Here is a 17,641-nt window from a genome sequence, read left to right as displayed (position 1 = left end):
ATTTGTTGTAAAGCTGGTTTGGTAGTGCTGAACTCTCTCAGCTTTTGCTTGTCTGTAAAGGTTTTAATTTCTCTATCAAATCTGAATGAGATCCTTGCTGAGTAGAGTAGTCTTGGTTGCAGGTTTTTCTCCTTCATCACTTTAAATATGTCCTGCCAGTCCCTTCTGGCTTGCAGAGTTTCTGCTGAAAGATCAGCTGTTAACCTTATGGGGATTCCCTTGTGTGTTATTTGTTGTTTTTCCCTTGCTGCTTTTAATATGATTTGTGTTTAATTTTTGACAGTTTGATTAATATGTGTCTTGGTGTATTTCTCCTTGGATTTATCCTGTATGGGACTTTCTGTGCTTCCTGGACTTGATTAACTATTTCCTTTCCCATATTAGGGAAGTTTTCAACTATAATCTCTTCAAATATTTTCTCAGTCCCTTTCTTTTTCTCTTCTTCTTCTGGAACCCCTATAATTCAAATGCTGGTGCATTTAATGTTGTCCCAGAAGTCTCTCAGACTGTCCTCAGTTCTTTTCATTCTTTTTACCTTATTCTGCTCTGCAGTAGTTATTTCCACTATTTTATCTTCCAGGTCACTTATCCGTTCTTCTGCCTCAGTTATTCTGCTATTGATCCCCTCTAGAGTATTTTTTTTTTTTTTTTTTTTTTTTTGCGGTATGCAGCCTTCTCACTGTTGTGGCCTCTCCCGTTGCGGAGCACAGGCTCCGGACGCGCAGGCTCAGCAGCCGTGGCTCACGCGCCCAGCCGCTCTGCGGCATGTGGGATCTTCCCGGACCGGGGCACGAACCCATGTCCCCTGCATCGGCAGGCGGACTCTCAACCACTGCACCACCAAGGAAGCCCTAGAGTATTATTAATTTCATTTATTGTGTTGTTCATCGTTGCTTGTTTCCTCTTTAGTTCTTCTAGGTCCTTGTTAAATGTTTCTTGCATTCTGTCTATTCTATTTCCAAGATTTTGGATCATCTTTACTATCATTATTCTGAATTCTTTTTCAGGTAGACTGCCTATTTCCTCTTCGTTAGGTCTGGTGGGTTTTTATCTTGCTCCTTCATCTGCTGTGTGTTCTTCTGTCTTCTCATTTTGCTTATCTTACTGTGTTTGGGGTCTCCTTTTTGCAGGCTGCAGGTTCACAGTTCCTGTTGTTTTTGGTGTCTGTCCCCAGTGGCTAAAGTTGGTTCAGTGGGTTGTGTAGGCTTCCTGGCGGAAGTGACTAGTGCCTGTGTTCTGGTGGATGAGGCTGGATGTTGTTTCTCTGGTGGCAGGTCCACGTCTGGTGGTGTGTTTTGGGGTGTCTGTGGACTTATTATGATTTTAGGCAGTCTCTCTGCTAATTGGTGGGGTTGTGTTCCTGTCTTGCTAGTTGTTTGGCGTAGGGTGACCAGCACTGTAGCTTGCTGGTCTTTGAGTGAAGCTGGGTGCTGGTGTTGAGATGGAGATCTCTGTAAGATTTTCGCCGTTTGATATTATGTGGAGCTGGGAGGTCTCTTGTGGACCAGTGTCCTGAAGTTGGCTTTCCCACCTCAGTGGCACAGCACTGACTCCTGGCTCCTCAATTTGGGATGATTTGTTGTCTATTCATGTATTCCACAGATGCAGGGTACATCAAGTTGATTGTGGAGCTTTAATCCGCTGTTTCTGAGGCTGCTGGGAGAGATTTTCCTTTCTCTTCTTTGTTCTCACAGCTCCCGGGTCTCAGCTTTGGATTTGGCCCCGCCTGTGCGTGTAGGTCGCTGGAGGACGTCTGTTCTTCGCTCAGACAGGATGGGGTTAAAGGAGCAGCTGCTTCGGGGACTCTGGCTCACTCAGGCCGGGAGGAGGGAGGGGTACGGAGTTCAGGGCGAGCCTGCAGCGGCAGAGGCTGGCGTGACCTTGCACCAGCCTGAGGCGCGCCGTGCGCTCTCCCGTGGAAGTTGTCCCTGGATCCCGGACCCTGGCAGTGGTGGGCTGCACAGGCTCCCCGGAAGGGGTGTATGGATAGTGACCTGTGCTTGCACACAGGCTTCTTGGTGGCGGCAGCAGCAGACTTAGCGTCTCAGGCCCATCTTCGGGGTTCGCGCTGTTAGCCGCGGCTTGCGCCCATCTCTGGAGCTCCTTTAAGCAGCGTTCTTAATCCCCTCTCCTCGCGCACCAGGAAACAAAGAGGGAAGAAAAAGTCTCTCGCCTCTTCGGCAGGTCCAGACTGTTCCCCGGACTCCCTCCCGGCTAGCCGTGGTGCACTAACCCCCTGCAGGCTGTGTTCACGCCGCCAACCCCAGTCCTCTCCCTGTGCTCCGACCAAAGCCCGAGCCTTAGCTCCCAGCCCCACCCTCCCTGGCGGGTGAGCAGACAAGCCCCTCGGGCTGGTGAGTGCCGGTCGGCACTCTGTGCGGCAATCTCTCCGCTTTGCCCTCCGCACCCCTGTTGCTGTGCTATCCTCCGCGGCCCTGAAGCTCCCCGCCTCCGCCACCTGCAGTCTCCGCCCACGAAGGGGCTTCCTAGTGTGTGGAAACCTTTCTTCCTTCACAGCTCCCTCCCACTGGTGCATGTCCAGTCCCTATCCTTTTGTCTCTGTTTATTCTTTTTTCTTTTGCCCTACCCAGGTACGTGGGGAGTTTCTTGCCTTTTGGGAGGTCTGAGGTCTTCTGCCAGCATTCAGTAGGTGTTCTGTAGGAGTTATTCCACGTGTAGAGGTATTTCTGGTGTATCCAGAGCAGCAGAGGGTGGGCAGGTCCCTGGTCCGCCGAGGCGGCGGCAACGGCCATATTAAAACATTTTGATGAGAGACAAAGTTTCTTTCACCACTTACTATTGAATTCTAGGTTGAATTTATTCCATTATACAGAATGTTTCATTCCCATTTTTCAATGAGGAAACTGGGACTCAAAGAGGTTAAATAATACCCAAGATCTCACCCTCAGCCTCCTAGCAGTCTTAACAGTGGCAGTATTGCTCTGTCATACAGATGGATTACAGATAGACTGTCCTTGCTATTTAATTTTTCAAAATTAAAAAAATACATTGTTTAGGGCAGCTGTTCAGTTGATGCCACGTGTCCTGGGCTGGTCTTGGAGGTGCTGCCAGGAGTTACTGGACCCTGTGAAGACCATCCGTGGATCTTGGGTTAAAAATCTGTATTCTAATCTGAACTGTGGGAAGAAGGGATGGTTGGTGATATTCCTACTTGAAGGACCATCATGTTTTCCAGACTAGCACATGTGCAGACTGTTGCTGTCCTTCACCGTGCAATTCATTTTTCAGTGGCTTCTGCTATTGGGTTGGCCAAAAAGTTTGCAAGATGGTACGGAAAAACTTGAATGAACTTTTTGACCAACCCAATACATCTGCTGCAACTAAAAACACAGTCCAAGGCCCTCCATCCTCTGATTACATTTTTGAATGGGAATCTAAATATGGTGCCCACAACTACCACCCTTTACCTGTAGCCCTGGAGAGAGGAAAAGATATTTAGACATGGGATGTAGAAGGCAGAAAATATTTTGACTTTCTGAGTGCTTACAGTGCTATTAACCAAGGGCACTGTCATCCAAAGACTGTGAATGCTTCGAAAAGTCAGGTAAAGTGACCTTAACATCTAGAGCTTTCTACAACAACATGCCTGGTGAATACAAACAGTATGTTACTAGGGCTTCCCTGGTGGTACAGTGGTTGAGAATCTGTCTGCCAATGCAGGGGGATATGGGTTTGAGCCCCGTTCCAGGAAGATCCCACATGCCATGGAGCAACTAAGCCCATGTGCCACAACTACTGAGCCTGCGCTCTAGAGCCCATGAGGCACAACTACTGAAGCCTACATGCCACAACTCTGAGGCCCGTACACCTAGAGCCCGTGCTCCAAAACAAGAGAAGTCACCGCAATGAGAAGCCTGCGCTCCGCAAGAGTAGCCCCCGCTTGTTGCAACTAAAGAAAGCCCGAGCCCAGCAACGAAAACCCAATGCAGCCGGAAAAAAAAAAAAAAAAAAAAAAAGAGTATGTTACTAAACTTTTCAACTACCACGAAGTTCTTCCTATGATTACAGGAGTGGAGGCTGGAGAGACTGCTTGCAAACTTGCTCGGAGATGGGGATATACTACTGTGAAGGGTATCCCAAAATACAAAGCAAAGATTGTTTTTTGCAGCCAGAAACTTTTGGGGTAGAACACTGTCTTCAATCTCCAGTTCCACACACCCAACCAGTTACAATGGTTTTGGACCATTTATGTCAGGTTTTGAAATCACTCCCTATAATGATCTGCCTGTTCTTGAGCATGCACTTCAGTATCCAAATGTTGTGGCGTTCATGGTGGAACCAACTCAGGGTGAAGCAGGTGTTGTTGTTCTGGATCCAGGCTACCTTGTGGGTGCGCAAGAGCTCTAAACCCAGCACCAGGTTCTGTTTATTGCTGATGAAATACAGACAGGATTGGCCAGAACTGGTAGATGGCTGGCTATTGATCACGAAAATGTCAGACCTGATACAGTTCTTCTAGAAAAGGCACTTTCTGGTGGTTTATACCCTGTATCCACAGTGTTGTATAATGATGAAATAATGTTGCCCATTAAACCAGGGGAACATGGTTCTATGTATGGTGGCAATCCACTAGGCTGCCGAGTGTCCATCACAGCCCTTGAGGTTTTGGAAGAAGAAAACCTTGCTGAAAAATGCAGACAAATGGGTATCATCTTGAGAAATGAACACATGAAGCTACCTTCTGATATTGTAACTGCTGTAAGAGGAAAAGGATTATTAAATACTATTGTTATTAGAGAAACCAAAGACTGTGATGCTTGGAAGGTATGCCTGTGACTTCGAGATAATGGACTTCTGGCGAAGCCAGCCCATGGTGATATCATCAGGTTTGCACCTGCGCTTGTGATCAAGGAGGAGGAGATTCTGGAGGCCGTGGACATCATTAACAAGAACATCTTGCCTTTCTGAGGGTGGTGACAGTTTTCAGTGGCGCCTGGTAGCCAGCCGGAGACAGGCAGTCAGTTGATATCCTGTAGAAAGCTCTGCATTTCTGTGCTTAATGCAGGCATATTCCACTCCCTTGTGGCAAGGGCTTTTTAAAAAATATATGTTTTCAGTTCATATATAATAGAATGACACTTATAAATGTGCAGTGTGCTGTGGAACATAACTAAAAGAATGTCCTGGCATCTTATATTCAATTAAGTGGTTTTGTGTGTGTGTGTGCTTTCTAAGGTGAGATGCCTCTCTCTATATAGAAATCCTTTTAATCAAGCCCCTCAGCATAATTTATATTCGTTTTAATAATTTCCTTGCTGATATAAATGTTTGTATTTGAAAAAGTTATATGAGGGTATTACACAGAAGACTTGCTTAACCTTATAAAGTTGAATCATAATCACTGAATTTTAGGAAGGATTAATGGTTAAGCTTACATAAAATCTACTAGATTTAAGTAAACTCCATATTGGCCAGCACCAGGATGTATTCTATGAATATCATTATTTTGAATTAAGAATTAATGTTTAACATTCCCAGATTATGTTTTAAGTGTTTGATGTAATTTGTAAAAAAGTGTTTATTTTCAGAGTTTCTTAATTTTAAAATAAAGCTCATATTTAAAATGTCAAAAAAGTATTGTTTAGGGATATGAATATGCATGGTAACTTTTTTTTTTTTTAAGAAAAGGTAAGCTAATGATGAATACAAATGTTAGAATGGTGGTTTCCTTTGGGAGGGAGGGAAGGGAAGGCGAATACAGGTAACTTCTAAGGTTCTATATCTTTACCTGGGAGGTGTTCAAATTTGTTACTGTTATTAAAAATAACAAAAACATTTTATATGCTCTTCTGTGTGTGATACATTTCAGCATATTAAAAAAATGTAATTAATCTCCATACCTTGAAGACTTAACTCCGTAGCTCTTTTGAGGTCATCATCTTCTTTCTGTTCCCAAGCCTCCTAAAGGGATAAGAACAAAACTAAGGTATTTAAAGAAGTACTGATTAAACTTATTTAATGAGGATAAAATCCACTGCTCTGAAAGTATTTGCTAATAATGTTTTCTATAATCTTATGGATGTTTGGAATATGACCTCTTGAGGGATATGGAGAAGTTCTTTACTTTTTCCAACACTGTCTTCCTAAAACAAAAACCTGGGGGTTAAAAAGGCTTAAATGCTATCTCTTCTAGTTAGTGATGCTTGGCTTGCCAATCAAAAGCCATTCAATGTGACATTATGATGTAATTCCCTTTTCTCCTAACATGTATGAGATACCTGGAACATAGCAGATACTTAGTGAATAGCTCTCTTTTCTTCTCCTGATTTACAGGATTTGCCAAGTTCCTTGGTATAAATACTCCTACCATGGCCAATTTTAAGCTACCAATGTGACTCTGAATGCAGATTTGGGAAGTATGTATAGTGGGCTCTCCTAAGCTGACAGGGAGCTGGCTCTAGCACAGACCCTACGCCTATGACATCAAGATAAACAATATTTCCGCAACATATTATTCATAGATTTCTATTTTTATTCTTGTTAAAGAAACCATAAACACGTAAAAGAAGCTTGGTAAATACTAAATGAATGTTGCTGACTGTTGCTTTTCTAATACATATGAGGTTTTCTTAGAAAAAAATTGTACCTCTGAAAATGTCTCAATGAGATGATTCATTATAAAAGGAATAGGAAAACGTTTACTACAAAAAAAAATTTCCCTCTCATTTTCAGAGAAAAGATAACTTATAAAGGATGCATGAGTAAAAAAAATAAAAGTAAAATTGTTTTATACTTTTCTCAATTCTAGACTTGTTGTTAAAGTTACTTAAATGTATAAGAAGCTTAGAATGAACTATTCTGCATTATAGTCCTGGGAGTAATAATACTGTGTTCAAGAAAGTTACAGAGGTATTCTCTAAGAGGAAATATGATTACTGAAATGTATCCAAGTATATAAAGTCTATGCTGAGACAAGAAGGTAAAGGACACTCTTTTAGTAATTAATAGAATGATGCGGGTATACCAAACTAAAGAAACTTCATCTCATAATCCTATCCTCATATCTGAGAAAAATAAGATAGTTTTAAATGGGTCAGCTGACAAGAAAAATATATGTCTTTTGTCTAAGAAAAGGAGGGTTGCTGAATTTTTTCTTTTTCTGCACTATAAGGAACTATTGTTAAGAAACCAAACCATGGCCTTTTACACTAAGTTTTCTGTAACAAATAATTACTATATATTATTTGTAAGATAGTTTGACATATACACATCTTGATGACAAGGCAACTAAGGAGGTAGTTCTTATAAATATCAATAAAAGGACACAGAGCAGCTGGCTCTGAAATAGTTTTAAAGAAGGAGTTCTCAACCTTGGCTGCACATTAGAATCACTGGGGGAAGTTTTTTTTTTTTTTTTTTTTTAACCATTATTAAAAAAAAAAAAGAAATCTAGATGCCAGACCAAACTCCAGATCAATTACATCAGAATTTCTGAGGGGCGGAACAACCCAGGCATCAGTATTTTTTTTACAGTTCCCCAGATAATATTAATGTGCAGTTTAAATTAAGGCCTAATATTCTAGTGACATTAGACTTCTTAATCTGATATTTGCAAACACTAAAATTGTGCATTCATTCTAGGGAGTCTTGGCAAATTTTTATTACTAACATGCATTGTATAGGATTAGATAACCATCAAAATATCACCTTTTAGTCAGATACCTCAGCTGACTGCAACAGTGCAAATCAACCAGCTTTGGCAAATATAAGCATAAAGAACTAAAAATTGAAGAATAGATAACTACATAAAGAAAAGAGCAGATAAATGTTAGTCTATGACTAAAATCTAAAATTTCAGACAATATTCCAGAGAATTTTATGTTCAAATAATTCATAGGAAAGGATTCATATTGTGAGAAAATGACCAAAACATTTTGCCTTAAAATATTAATGATAAAATCATCATGGTATACCGGCTGTTTCAACTGCTTGCAAAATAAAGTTGGACTAGGGATGATCCCTAACAACTCGTCTTGCTTTAGTGTGCAATAAATTATAGTAATAGGAGGTAACCAACAAGACATTTTGTTGCATTTGGGTTTTTTAAAAAAGAAAAAGGACCAATGTTTCTGTTTCAAACCCAAGGCAAAAGCCCCAAACAAGTTTACTTTGTTTTGGTGGCTCAGTGGTTCACCATATGTAAATCACCTGGAATAATGTCTGACACATAGCGCTTAACAAATGTTTTTTACTATTATTATTGTTCTATTTCTTGGAAAAGACAGGTATGGAGAAAGTAGCAATATAAATATCTCTTACTTGTTCCTGAAGGCTCTGAGCCAACGCCTGCTGAAGCTCTTGTTCCTCCCTCTCACGCTCCATATCATACTGCTGGAGCCAATCAACCTCTCCTTGAGATCCTTCTGGAGTTTTGTTTTCTTTATTCTCATCACAGTCTTTAGTTATCTCGGTAAAACTGGCAGGATCTGAGGAAGCAGAACATAACATAACTGGGATATCCTCTTATAAACTGAACTCTCTGCACTAGAGTGACATGCACTGTTCAAAGAGTAATGTATCCTAACCTCAGACATAACCTGCTTGGGACACACAATCTCACCTTACTACATATCTAGATCAGGGTTTCTCAATCTCAGCACTATTGACATTTTGGGTGGGATAATTTTTTGTTTGGTGTGGGGAGAGGGGCTGCCCTGTACACTATATAGTGTTTAGCAATATTCCTGACCTCTACCTACTACATGCCAGTAGCAACCCCACACTCCCCAGTTGTGACAACCAAAAGTGACATTGTCAGATGTCTCCTGGGGGACAAAACTGCCCTTGGTTGAGAAACACTGACCTAGAGCAATGGTTCTGAAACTTAAGCAATCATCAGAAACACTATGGTTAAGGATGGAGAAGAATAAATAGCCATATTCAAATGTCATGTCACATGACCAAGTACTAGGAATAAAGTATTGTTTAGGGTAAATGAAGTTAAGAATTAGGATAGAATACTTAAGCTAATTACTGAGATTTTCCCATTTGTTACACTGTATGTCATATGAGCATTTTTACATTAATAATCAAATGAGCCTTGAACATATTCTAAATCAAAAGAGCTACACAAAATATGTAATAAACATCTCATGTACCATACAAGTATATGACAACATATATGTTTAAAACATTCATCCAAGGAGGTAAGAAAAAATATTAACCTTTTATTTCTTTCTGTTCATTCTCAATTTCTAGATTATGGCTAGCTGGAATAAATAATATAGGCATAATTTTGTTCTGGTTATCTGAATTTCATTATTTTTAATATAGGTAAGAGTGGGGAGAAGAGGAAGGAACTTCCTTCCCTCTCTCCCTTCTCAAACACTTTACCAAAGCAAACATTTTCATCTTAGTAAGTTAAGGAAGTTCTCATAAAAAGAATTCAACTGGTTAACAAGAACTACCTTTACAGATTTATTTCACATGGATTGTTTTAAAATTAGTAAGTGCTCTTTACCTGCCCCAATACTGCATTGTAACCATTTAAATGGTAGATAATTTTCTATAGCACAGACAACTCTGAAGCTTACAGAATCTTGATTTTAGACTCTAAGTCAGCAACTAGTCATCATTTTTTAATTGAACTGACTTGCTGACTGAGTATTTATCACTGAAACTAATTCTGAATGTTCATTAAAAGAGGAAAAGAAACTCAGGATATTATTAAGTGCAAAAAGCAGTATGATTCCAATTAAAAAAATTATACTCCTCCATTCTTGGAGAAGGTCATTTTCCATAGCCTCCAAGGGGCAGCTCTGAGGCGTATAAGATCCCACCTGTCCCTCTGGCCTTAGCTTACTGGACCAGGAATGAATATCTGAAAGAATCAACCAATCAGACCACTTCTGGAAATTTGGCATCATGACATTCAAAGTTAGTTGATGTTGAGCGTTTCAAGTGGAAGAAAGATTGGGGAGTTGAGGCTGCTATTTTAGGGCATAAGATGAGCACTATTACTTTTATTATCAAAACATACTCATAAGAAGAAGGTGAGAGAGGCACAATTTTTCTTAACCAATAATTTTCAGCACTCAATGTACCAATGTACCTCACACAATCCTAGAATTACACTAGGATTACACTACTATCCATGTGATAGAAAACAGATGTAAGAAAGTTTACTTTGAGATGCTATAAATCAATATACATCTGTCTTCAGGACAACATTATCAGATGGATACAAAAAAACATTTCAGATCTAGGAACAAATATGACCATGAAATAAAAAACACAGAGGGGAACCATGTGTTAAAACTTAAACATTCTTATACTAAATATATCATCTGCCACTTCTCCCACCCCAATTGAAAGCTGCTCCTTTCCTACATTCTATATTTCAGTCACTGGGATCACTGTCCACCCAGTTTAGTTGTTTTTTTTTTTTTCAAGATAGAAACCTGGGAGTCATTTTGACTTCTCATTTATCCCTTCATGTAACATAAATCATTATTTCCTAATTATCTTTCGAATCCATCAACTGCTTTTCTTTCTTTTTTTAAAAATATTTATTTATTTATTTGGCTGCGCTGGGTCTTAGTTGTGGCACGTGGGATCTTTTTTTTAGTTGCGGCATGCAGGATCTAGTTTCCTGACCAGGGATCGAACCCGGCCCCCCTGCACTGGGACTGCAGAGTCTTAACCACTGGACCACCAGGGAAGTCCCAACTGTTTTTCTTTTCAATGCCAAAACCTTGGCTTAGGGCACCATTAACTTTTGGTCTGGACTACTGCAATAACTGCCAAACAGGTCTCACAAGATACTTCTGTTCTTCTCTAATTTATGCACTACGCTGCAGCCAGAAATGATCTTTTTCAAATATAAATCTTTATCAAATACTTTTTCACTTAAAATTATTCAGTAACTTCCTAATGCTTTTGAAATAAAAGTCCAAACTCCTAAACATGGTTTTAGGCCATGTAAAAACTGGAGACTGCATAACTCTCTAGTCTCAACTTTTTGCTTTCCCCCCCCAACACTATGTTCCAGCTATGCAGATCATTCTGAACTTTTGTAGGTCCACTAACCTACCATGGCCTTTCTCATGTCTGGGCCTTTGCATACACTCTTCTCCTCCCTTTGACTAACAGTAAAACCTTACTTAACCAGTATTCCTTCCCCTCCTTAGTTGATTCATGAGACAACCAATCTGATGAGCCCCAAGTATTTATTGAGAATCTACTATATGCCAGGCACTGCTAAAGAGCTGGGGATATAGTGATAATTAAGGCAAGATGGCCCTTGCCCTGAAGGCACTTAAGTGCAAAGCTTCTGAGATGAAAATGAGCTTAGCATGAGGGACACAGAGAGAATGCTAGTATGGCTAAAACAGCAGAATGAAAGAGGGGGAAGGTAAAGATAGGCCATGGTGAGAAGCTTGGATTAAGTGTAATGGGAAATCACAAGTTTTAAGCAGAAGGGTGACCGTGTGATTTAAGCTTCAGAAAGATTATGTTGGCTGCTTTGTTCATGAAAGAAGTCTGTAGTGGGGCAAGAGTGACAGAAGAGACATTAGGAATCAACTGTAGTGGACCAGGTGAGAGATGGAAGGCTAGAGTTACAGCTATGAAGATGTTGATAAATGATTAAATTCAGGATATATTTTGGAGGTAGAGCAGACTAGACTTATTGATGGACTGAATGTAAGGTGTGAAATAAAACAAAAAAATCAAGGGAGACATATTTTTTGGCCTGAGTCAAAAAATGGTGGATGGGGCTTCCCTGGTGGCGCAGTGGTTGACAGTCCACCTGCCGATGCAGGGGACGTGGGTTCGTGCCCCGGTCCGAGAGGATCCCACATGCCGAGGAGCGGCTGGGCCCGTGAGCCATGGCTGCTGAGCCTGCGCATCCGGAGCCTGTGCTCCGCAATGGGAGAGGCCACAACAGTGAGTGGCCCGCGTACCGCAAAAAAAAAAAAAAAAAAAAAAAAAAAAAATGGTGGATGGTGGTACCATCTGCTGATGTGGGGCAGGGTTATGGGGGGGCGGGGGGTGGTTAAAAATTAGACAGCCAAATGGACATTTCAAGTAGGCATTTACATGTGTAAGTTTAAAGCTCAGGGGAGAGATCCGGGCTAGGGATATGAATTTGATATTTCATCAGTATGTGAGGTTATGGTAATGTCTGAGATCACTCAGGGAGAGAACTTTAGAAAAAAAGACAGCTAAGGACAGTGTCCTGGGAATACTCCAACAGTTAGAGTTCTGATGAGGGAAGCAAAAAAACAAAACCATAAACCCTGGAATGAACAGTTGGTTTACTAGGAAGAAAAAACCATGGCAAGAATAGTTTATAGAAAAAAGTTTATAAAGCTTTAAATGTTAAGGAGGGAGTGATGGATTGTATGAAAATTGCTAATGCAAACTTTATAAAGACCATTTCAGTGGAGTGCTGGGGATGAAAGCCCACTTGGAGAGGGTTGACAAGAGAAAGGGAGATGGTAAGAAAGTAGAGAGAATGAATAAAACAACTCTTTGAAAGGATTTTTCTGGGAAGGGAGCAAAGAAAGGGAGCAGTGGCTAGAGGGAAACACAAGGTCATGAGAGTTTTAAAAAGATGGGTGACATTAAGGCACACCAGGAATAATTTAGAAGAGGGAAGACCTGATGCAGAAGAGAAAGAGTATCATTTCAAGAGGGAAAGTCTTTAGAAGGCACAAGTAGATGAGATCTTGGATATGAATGGAGGGATTGGCCTTAAATAAGAAGAGGGACATTTCCTCCATAACAAAGGTGAAGGCAGAGTTTTCATCTGACTGCATCTATTTTCTTTGAAAGGTATACAGCTAAGTTATGTGCCTAGAGTATGTGTGGAAGGAGAACTACAGATTTGAGAAAGACATGGAGACCAAGAAAAGAAATTTACTAAGGAACTATAACAGAACTGACTAGCAGCATGTAGTGCCCATGTAAGAGCGTAGTCATGATTTTTTTTTTTTTTTTTTTAGTGGTACGCAGGCCTCTCACTGTTGTGGCCTCTCCCGTTGCGGAGCACAGGCTCCAGACATGCAGGCTCAGCAGCCATGGCTGACGGGCCCAGCCACTCCACGGCATGTGGGATCTTCCCGGACCGGGGCACGAACCCGTGTCCCCTGCATCGGCAGGCAGACTCTCAACCACTGCGTCACCAGGGAAGCCCCGTAGTCATGATTTTGAGGAAAGTATAGTCAGCACAGTTTGGGGACCTTTCTCCAGCAATCTTCAACTGCTTGGGTGTAGGCATGGAATAAGAAGCTGGTTGAACTGGGAGATGGGACTTTGTTAGGCGACTGAGAGAAGAAAATAGAGGAAAGAGATAGAAGTACCAAAATATGGCATATAGGCTGGGGAGGGAAGTGGTGACAAGAGGGAGGTGATGAATAGCAAAAAGTAGAAGACAATGGATTGGAAGTCTTAATGAGATCAAGTAATTGTTGAAATAAGAATATGATATTAGGTGAGCTAGGGGGAGAGAAGGGTTAGAGAAGAATATTTGAAATTAAGATTTCAAAGGCGGTACATTTACTGATGATGACAAAGTCTAGGGAAGTGGTTCTCAAACTTCAGCATGCATCAGAATCAACTGGAATCAAAACACAGAATGCTGAGCCCCACATCCAGAGTTTCTCACTCAGTAGGTGTGCGGTGGGGTCAAGAATGGCATTTCCAGCAAGCTCCTACATGATACTGATGGCCTGGGGACACACTTTTGAGAACTACTGGTTTAGGGTATGAATTTTGGCAGTTATCAAGATGGGGTAGAAGAAAAGTTCTTTGGAAATAAGATTAGGAATTGAGAAACCAGGCTGTTGAAATGGTCATTTATGAGGATGCTGAAAGCCCTAAGAATGCTGATGGGCGTGGAGTGACTGGAAGGTAAAAGAGAGCTACAGACAGAGAAAATAGGTGGCAAAGTCTGAAGTCACGTACCAAAGGAGCTGGGGTTTTTGTAGGATGAAAGAAGACAAGGAGTTGGAAATGGCAATGGGCAAGAAGGCAAAAACCATCTCCAGGCTCTGAAGTTTTAGGGTATGGGGAAAAAAACCTAGCTTATACTTAAAGAACAGTAGGACAATCCATAATGGGAGTCTTTCAAAGAAAAATTGGCCTGACTAGAGACTAAAGGGACCTAACAACCAAATGCAGGGGGTAAGCTTTGGGTTCTAGATTTTTTAAAAAGTGTAAAAAATACTTTGGAGGTAATTGGGTAAATGTGTATGTGGGCTCTATATTAGAACTATATATGGAATTACTGTTAATATTCTTAGGTATGATAATTGTTATATAGGAAAACTTCCGTGTACTTAGGAGAGTCAGGCTGAAGTATTTTAGGGTGAAGTATTATGATACCTGCAACTTCAAATGGTTCCATTAAGAAATGTGTGTGTGTGTGCACACATGCGCAATCTCTAAAGATGGCCTCCAATGAACCATGCCTACAGGTATTCTAACTCTGTGTGGTCCACCTCACAGTGAATCTGGGCAGATCCTGTGAGTGCTTTAAAGAAACGTGGTGGAATTGATTCTGTCCTAATTTTGAGCCTACACATTAAGGAGGCTTGGCAGCAGCCTCTTTTGTGCTTTTGGGAGCTCTGAGCTATCATGTAAGAAGTTTGGCTACCATGCTGAAGAGGCCATACAGGAAGGGAGAGGCCCTGAGATTACATGAAGAGATGAAAAGCTGAGGAAAGAGGGGAAGGGAGATGGCCAGGGAGAGGGGACCAGGAGAACAGAGAGGATATCTAGCCAGCTCAGCTGACCCTTCTAACCAACACAACCCATGTGCCAAGGTGAGCCATCTTGGATGTTGTAATGCAGTTAAACCGCAGCCAGCATCACACAGAGCAGAAAAACTACCAGCTAAGACCAGTCAATCCATAGTAATGAGATATTAAAATTACTGTTGTTGTAAAGCACTGATTTTGGGGTAACCGCTGCACAACTACACATACACACAGGGGCAGTGTGGAAGGGAGAGAAAAAAATGTGACAAAATGTTAATGAATCTAGGTGAAGGGTATAAAAGTGTATATTGTTTTATTCTTCAATTTCTCTCTGGACTTGAAACTTTCAAAATAAAACCTTATGGAGCGTTTGATCACATTTGATCGTTCCTTAGAATTATTATTGATTTTTAAAGTATGATAATGATACGGAGGATAGGTTTTTGTAAAAAGAGTTCTTATCTTTTAGTGATACTGAAATCCTTACTGATGAAATGATCTAGTATCTAGGATTCACTTCCAAGGGCAGTGATTATAAGTTTAGTAAGAGAAGGGGACTTCATAAGGGTACTTGCATCAAGAGGTAAAAAAGGGTGTAAAGAAAAAAGAAAAAAAAAGGAAACATCTATATACAAAAATCATCAGCTTTTTGTTTCCAGTTAAATTGAGGAAATACTAACTCTTATTTTACTTGCACATAAAATAATTCAAAACTGAGGAGGCCCTAACAACCCCAAGAATACAGAAAATAATTTTGTGATATACTACCATTCTCTTCATCTCCAAAATCCTAGGCTTGATATACGGAAACACGTTAGCTAGCTACCTAGATACAGATACTAAAGATATAGATACTAAAGATATCAGGAGAAAATATTAGACTTGGCCCCAGGAAAGGAAGTGAAAATTTTCTACTTAAAAAATCTTAAAATACCCATAGTGCAAGGCAAGGAGGCTCAGCTCTGTTTGCAGTGATAGCTTGAGAAATAACAAAATATGAGTAATAATTACCACAAAAATAATTTTTATCTGTATAGCAACTTTACATAATATGTATATACTATCTAACATTCTACCCACAACTATCTGAAGTATGTCTGGTAGATTCCCCATACAGAGGTAAGAAAACTGAGTATCAAAGAGGTTAAATTACCTATTTAGAAATTTATAACTAGTAGGTGGTATAGCTAAGACTAGACACCCAAGACCCTCTTAGTTCAGTCGTCTTGCCACCATTATGAAGGGATAAACCCAGAGAAGAATGGAGAACTTAAATTATTTATACATTAAAACTTGGTATAAGTTCAGATATACAAAAATGAAGAATTACACAAATTTCTGAGAGTAGTGGTGTGAAAAAAGTGACCAAAAACTGACACAAACATTTTTTAAATGCACAAGAATACTAACTTTTCTTTTGATGTACACCTAAAGGGACATGGCATACCTTACCACTAGCCTCTGGATACTAACTCACAATATTTGCTTCTCATTTTTTTAAACTGTTAGAAAAAAAAAAAGCACAAAAATATTATTAGCTCTGTTATTCAGATCCATCTCACCTCCCATTATGTAGAAGTCATTTGTTACTATAAAGCTTTGGAACACAGTTGTGCCTGTTTAACAGATGTTTATTTTCATTAAACCTACCGGGCTCTGTGACTGTTTTTGGCTTCTCAGTTTCCACAGGGTCTGGATTTTCAGGCATTTCTTGAATATCATCTTCTGCAAATCCAGTATCAGGGCTGCTGGTTGGTTTATCATCATCTTCATGACTGAGAGATGGTGAAGCTTCTCTTTTACTTATCTCTAAAACAGCTGCTAGAAGCTCTTCTTCACTCATTCCGTCAAATCCTGAGTTTTCCAATTCAGACTTATCAGGTTCTAGTCTGCAAGATTTTGAATCCTGAAGAATAGAGCTGCTTTTAGAAGAAACCAGAATGCCTACAAATATAGCAATCTTGGAGTTTAAAGTGATAGGGACTCCCCTGGTGGCACAGTGGTTAAGAATCCACCTGCCAACGCAGGGGACACGGGTTTGAGCCCTGGTCCGGGGAGATCCCACATGCCGCAGAGCAACTAAGCCTGTGCGACACAAGTACTGAGCCTGCGCTCTAGAGCCCACGCGCCACAACTACTGAAGCCCGCACGCCTAGAGCCCTGCGCTCCGCAACAAGAGAAGCCACCGCAATGAGAAGCCCGCGCACCGCAACAAAGAGTAGCCCCTTCTGGCTGAAACTAGAGAAAGCCCGCGCATAGCAACAAGGAAGGAATGGACGGAGGGAGGGAGGGAAGGAAGGAAGAAAGAAATCTTGCCATTTGTGACATCACTGAAGGATCCTGAGGGAAATAAGTTACACAAAGACAAATAATGTATGATCTCACTTACATGTGGAATCTAAAAAGCAAACAAAAAAAACAACTAAGCTCACAGATACAGAGAACATATTGGTTGTTACCAGAGGTGGGGGCTAGGGAGTGAGTGAAATGGGTGAAGGGGCAAAAAGGTATAAACTTCCAGTTATAAAATAAAAAAGTCACAGGGATGTAATGTACAGTACGGTGACTACAGTTAATAATATCGTACTGCATACTGAAAGGTGCTAAGAGTACATCTGAAAAATCCTCTTTCACAAGAAATGATCTATCCTGTGTATTTATTAAGTTTGCTGATGCTGGTTATGAAAGGCATTTGTTTGGACAGTCAGATATTTTGGTGAGAAATTACTTACCTTTTCCAGGTCTTCCTGCTGCTGTTCACTGCCTGACATTTCACAAAGTCTCTGGCTAAGGGCCACAGAGCGTTTAAGCTCATCTTCACTGTCTGAATCAAGGCATAAAGCCGAGGAGTTCTTGGATTTAAAGGTGAAATTCCTGTAATTTAAGAAAAACGAACAAACAAAAAAACCCTATGTAAG

At 40.6% G+C, this 17,641-nt stretch overlaps 1 protein-coding gene and 1 pseudogene across 7 annotated transcripts in view; one reads left to right on the top strand and one right to left on the bottom strand.

Moving 5' to 3' along the window:
- Positions 1-17,641, bottom strand: part of USP37 (ubiquitin specific peptidase 37) — a 97,793-nt gene that overhangs the window by 15,160 nt on the left and 64,992 nt on the right. For all 6 annotated transcript variants that reach the window (XM_082631500.1, XM_082631501.1, XM_082631503.1 and 3 more), the window contains 4 exons: positions 17,456-17,597; positions 16,374-16,629; positions 8,281-8,447; positions 5,862-5,922 (listed from right to left, as the gene is read on the bottom strand). In XM_082631500.1, the coding sequence (XP_082487626.1) occupies positions 5,862-5,922; positions 8,281-8,447; positions 16,374-16,629; positions 17,456-17,597 (626 nt within the window). The remainder of the gene's footprint in view (positions 1-5,861; positions 5,923-8,280; positions 8,448-16,373; positions 16,630-17,455; positions 17,598-17,641) is intronic.
- Positions 3,646-5,028, top strand: LOC309809926 (ornithine aminotransferase, mitochondrial-like; annotated as a pseudogene). Its single transcript has one exon. The product of its transcript is annotated as an ornithine aminotransferase, mitochondrial-like (transcript).

The sequence above is a fragment of the Mesoplodon mirus genome (assembly GCF_964341445.2).
Source record: "Mesoplodon mirus genome assembly, chromosome: 8".
Taxonomy (NCBI): Eukaryota; Metazoa; Chordata; class Mammalia; order Artiodactyla; family Ziphiidae; genus Mesoplodon; species Mesoplodon mirus.
Note: the sequence above shows the minus strand (reverse complement) of the source record. Positions and strands in the feature narration are given on the sequence as shown.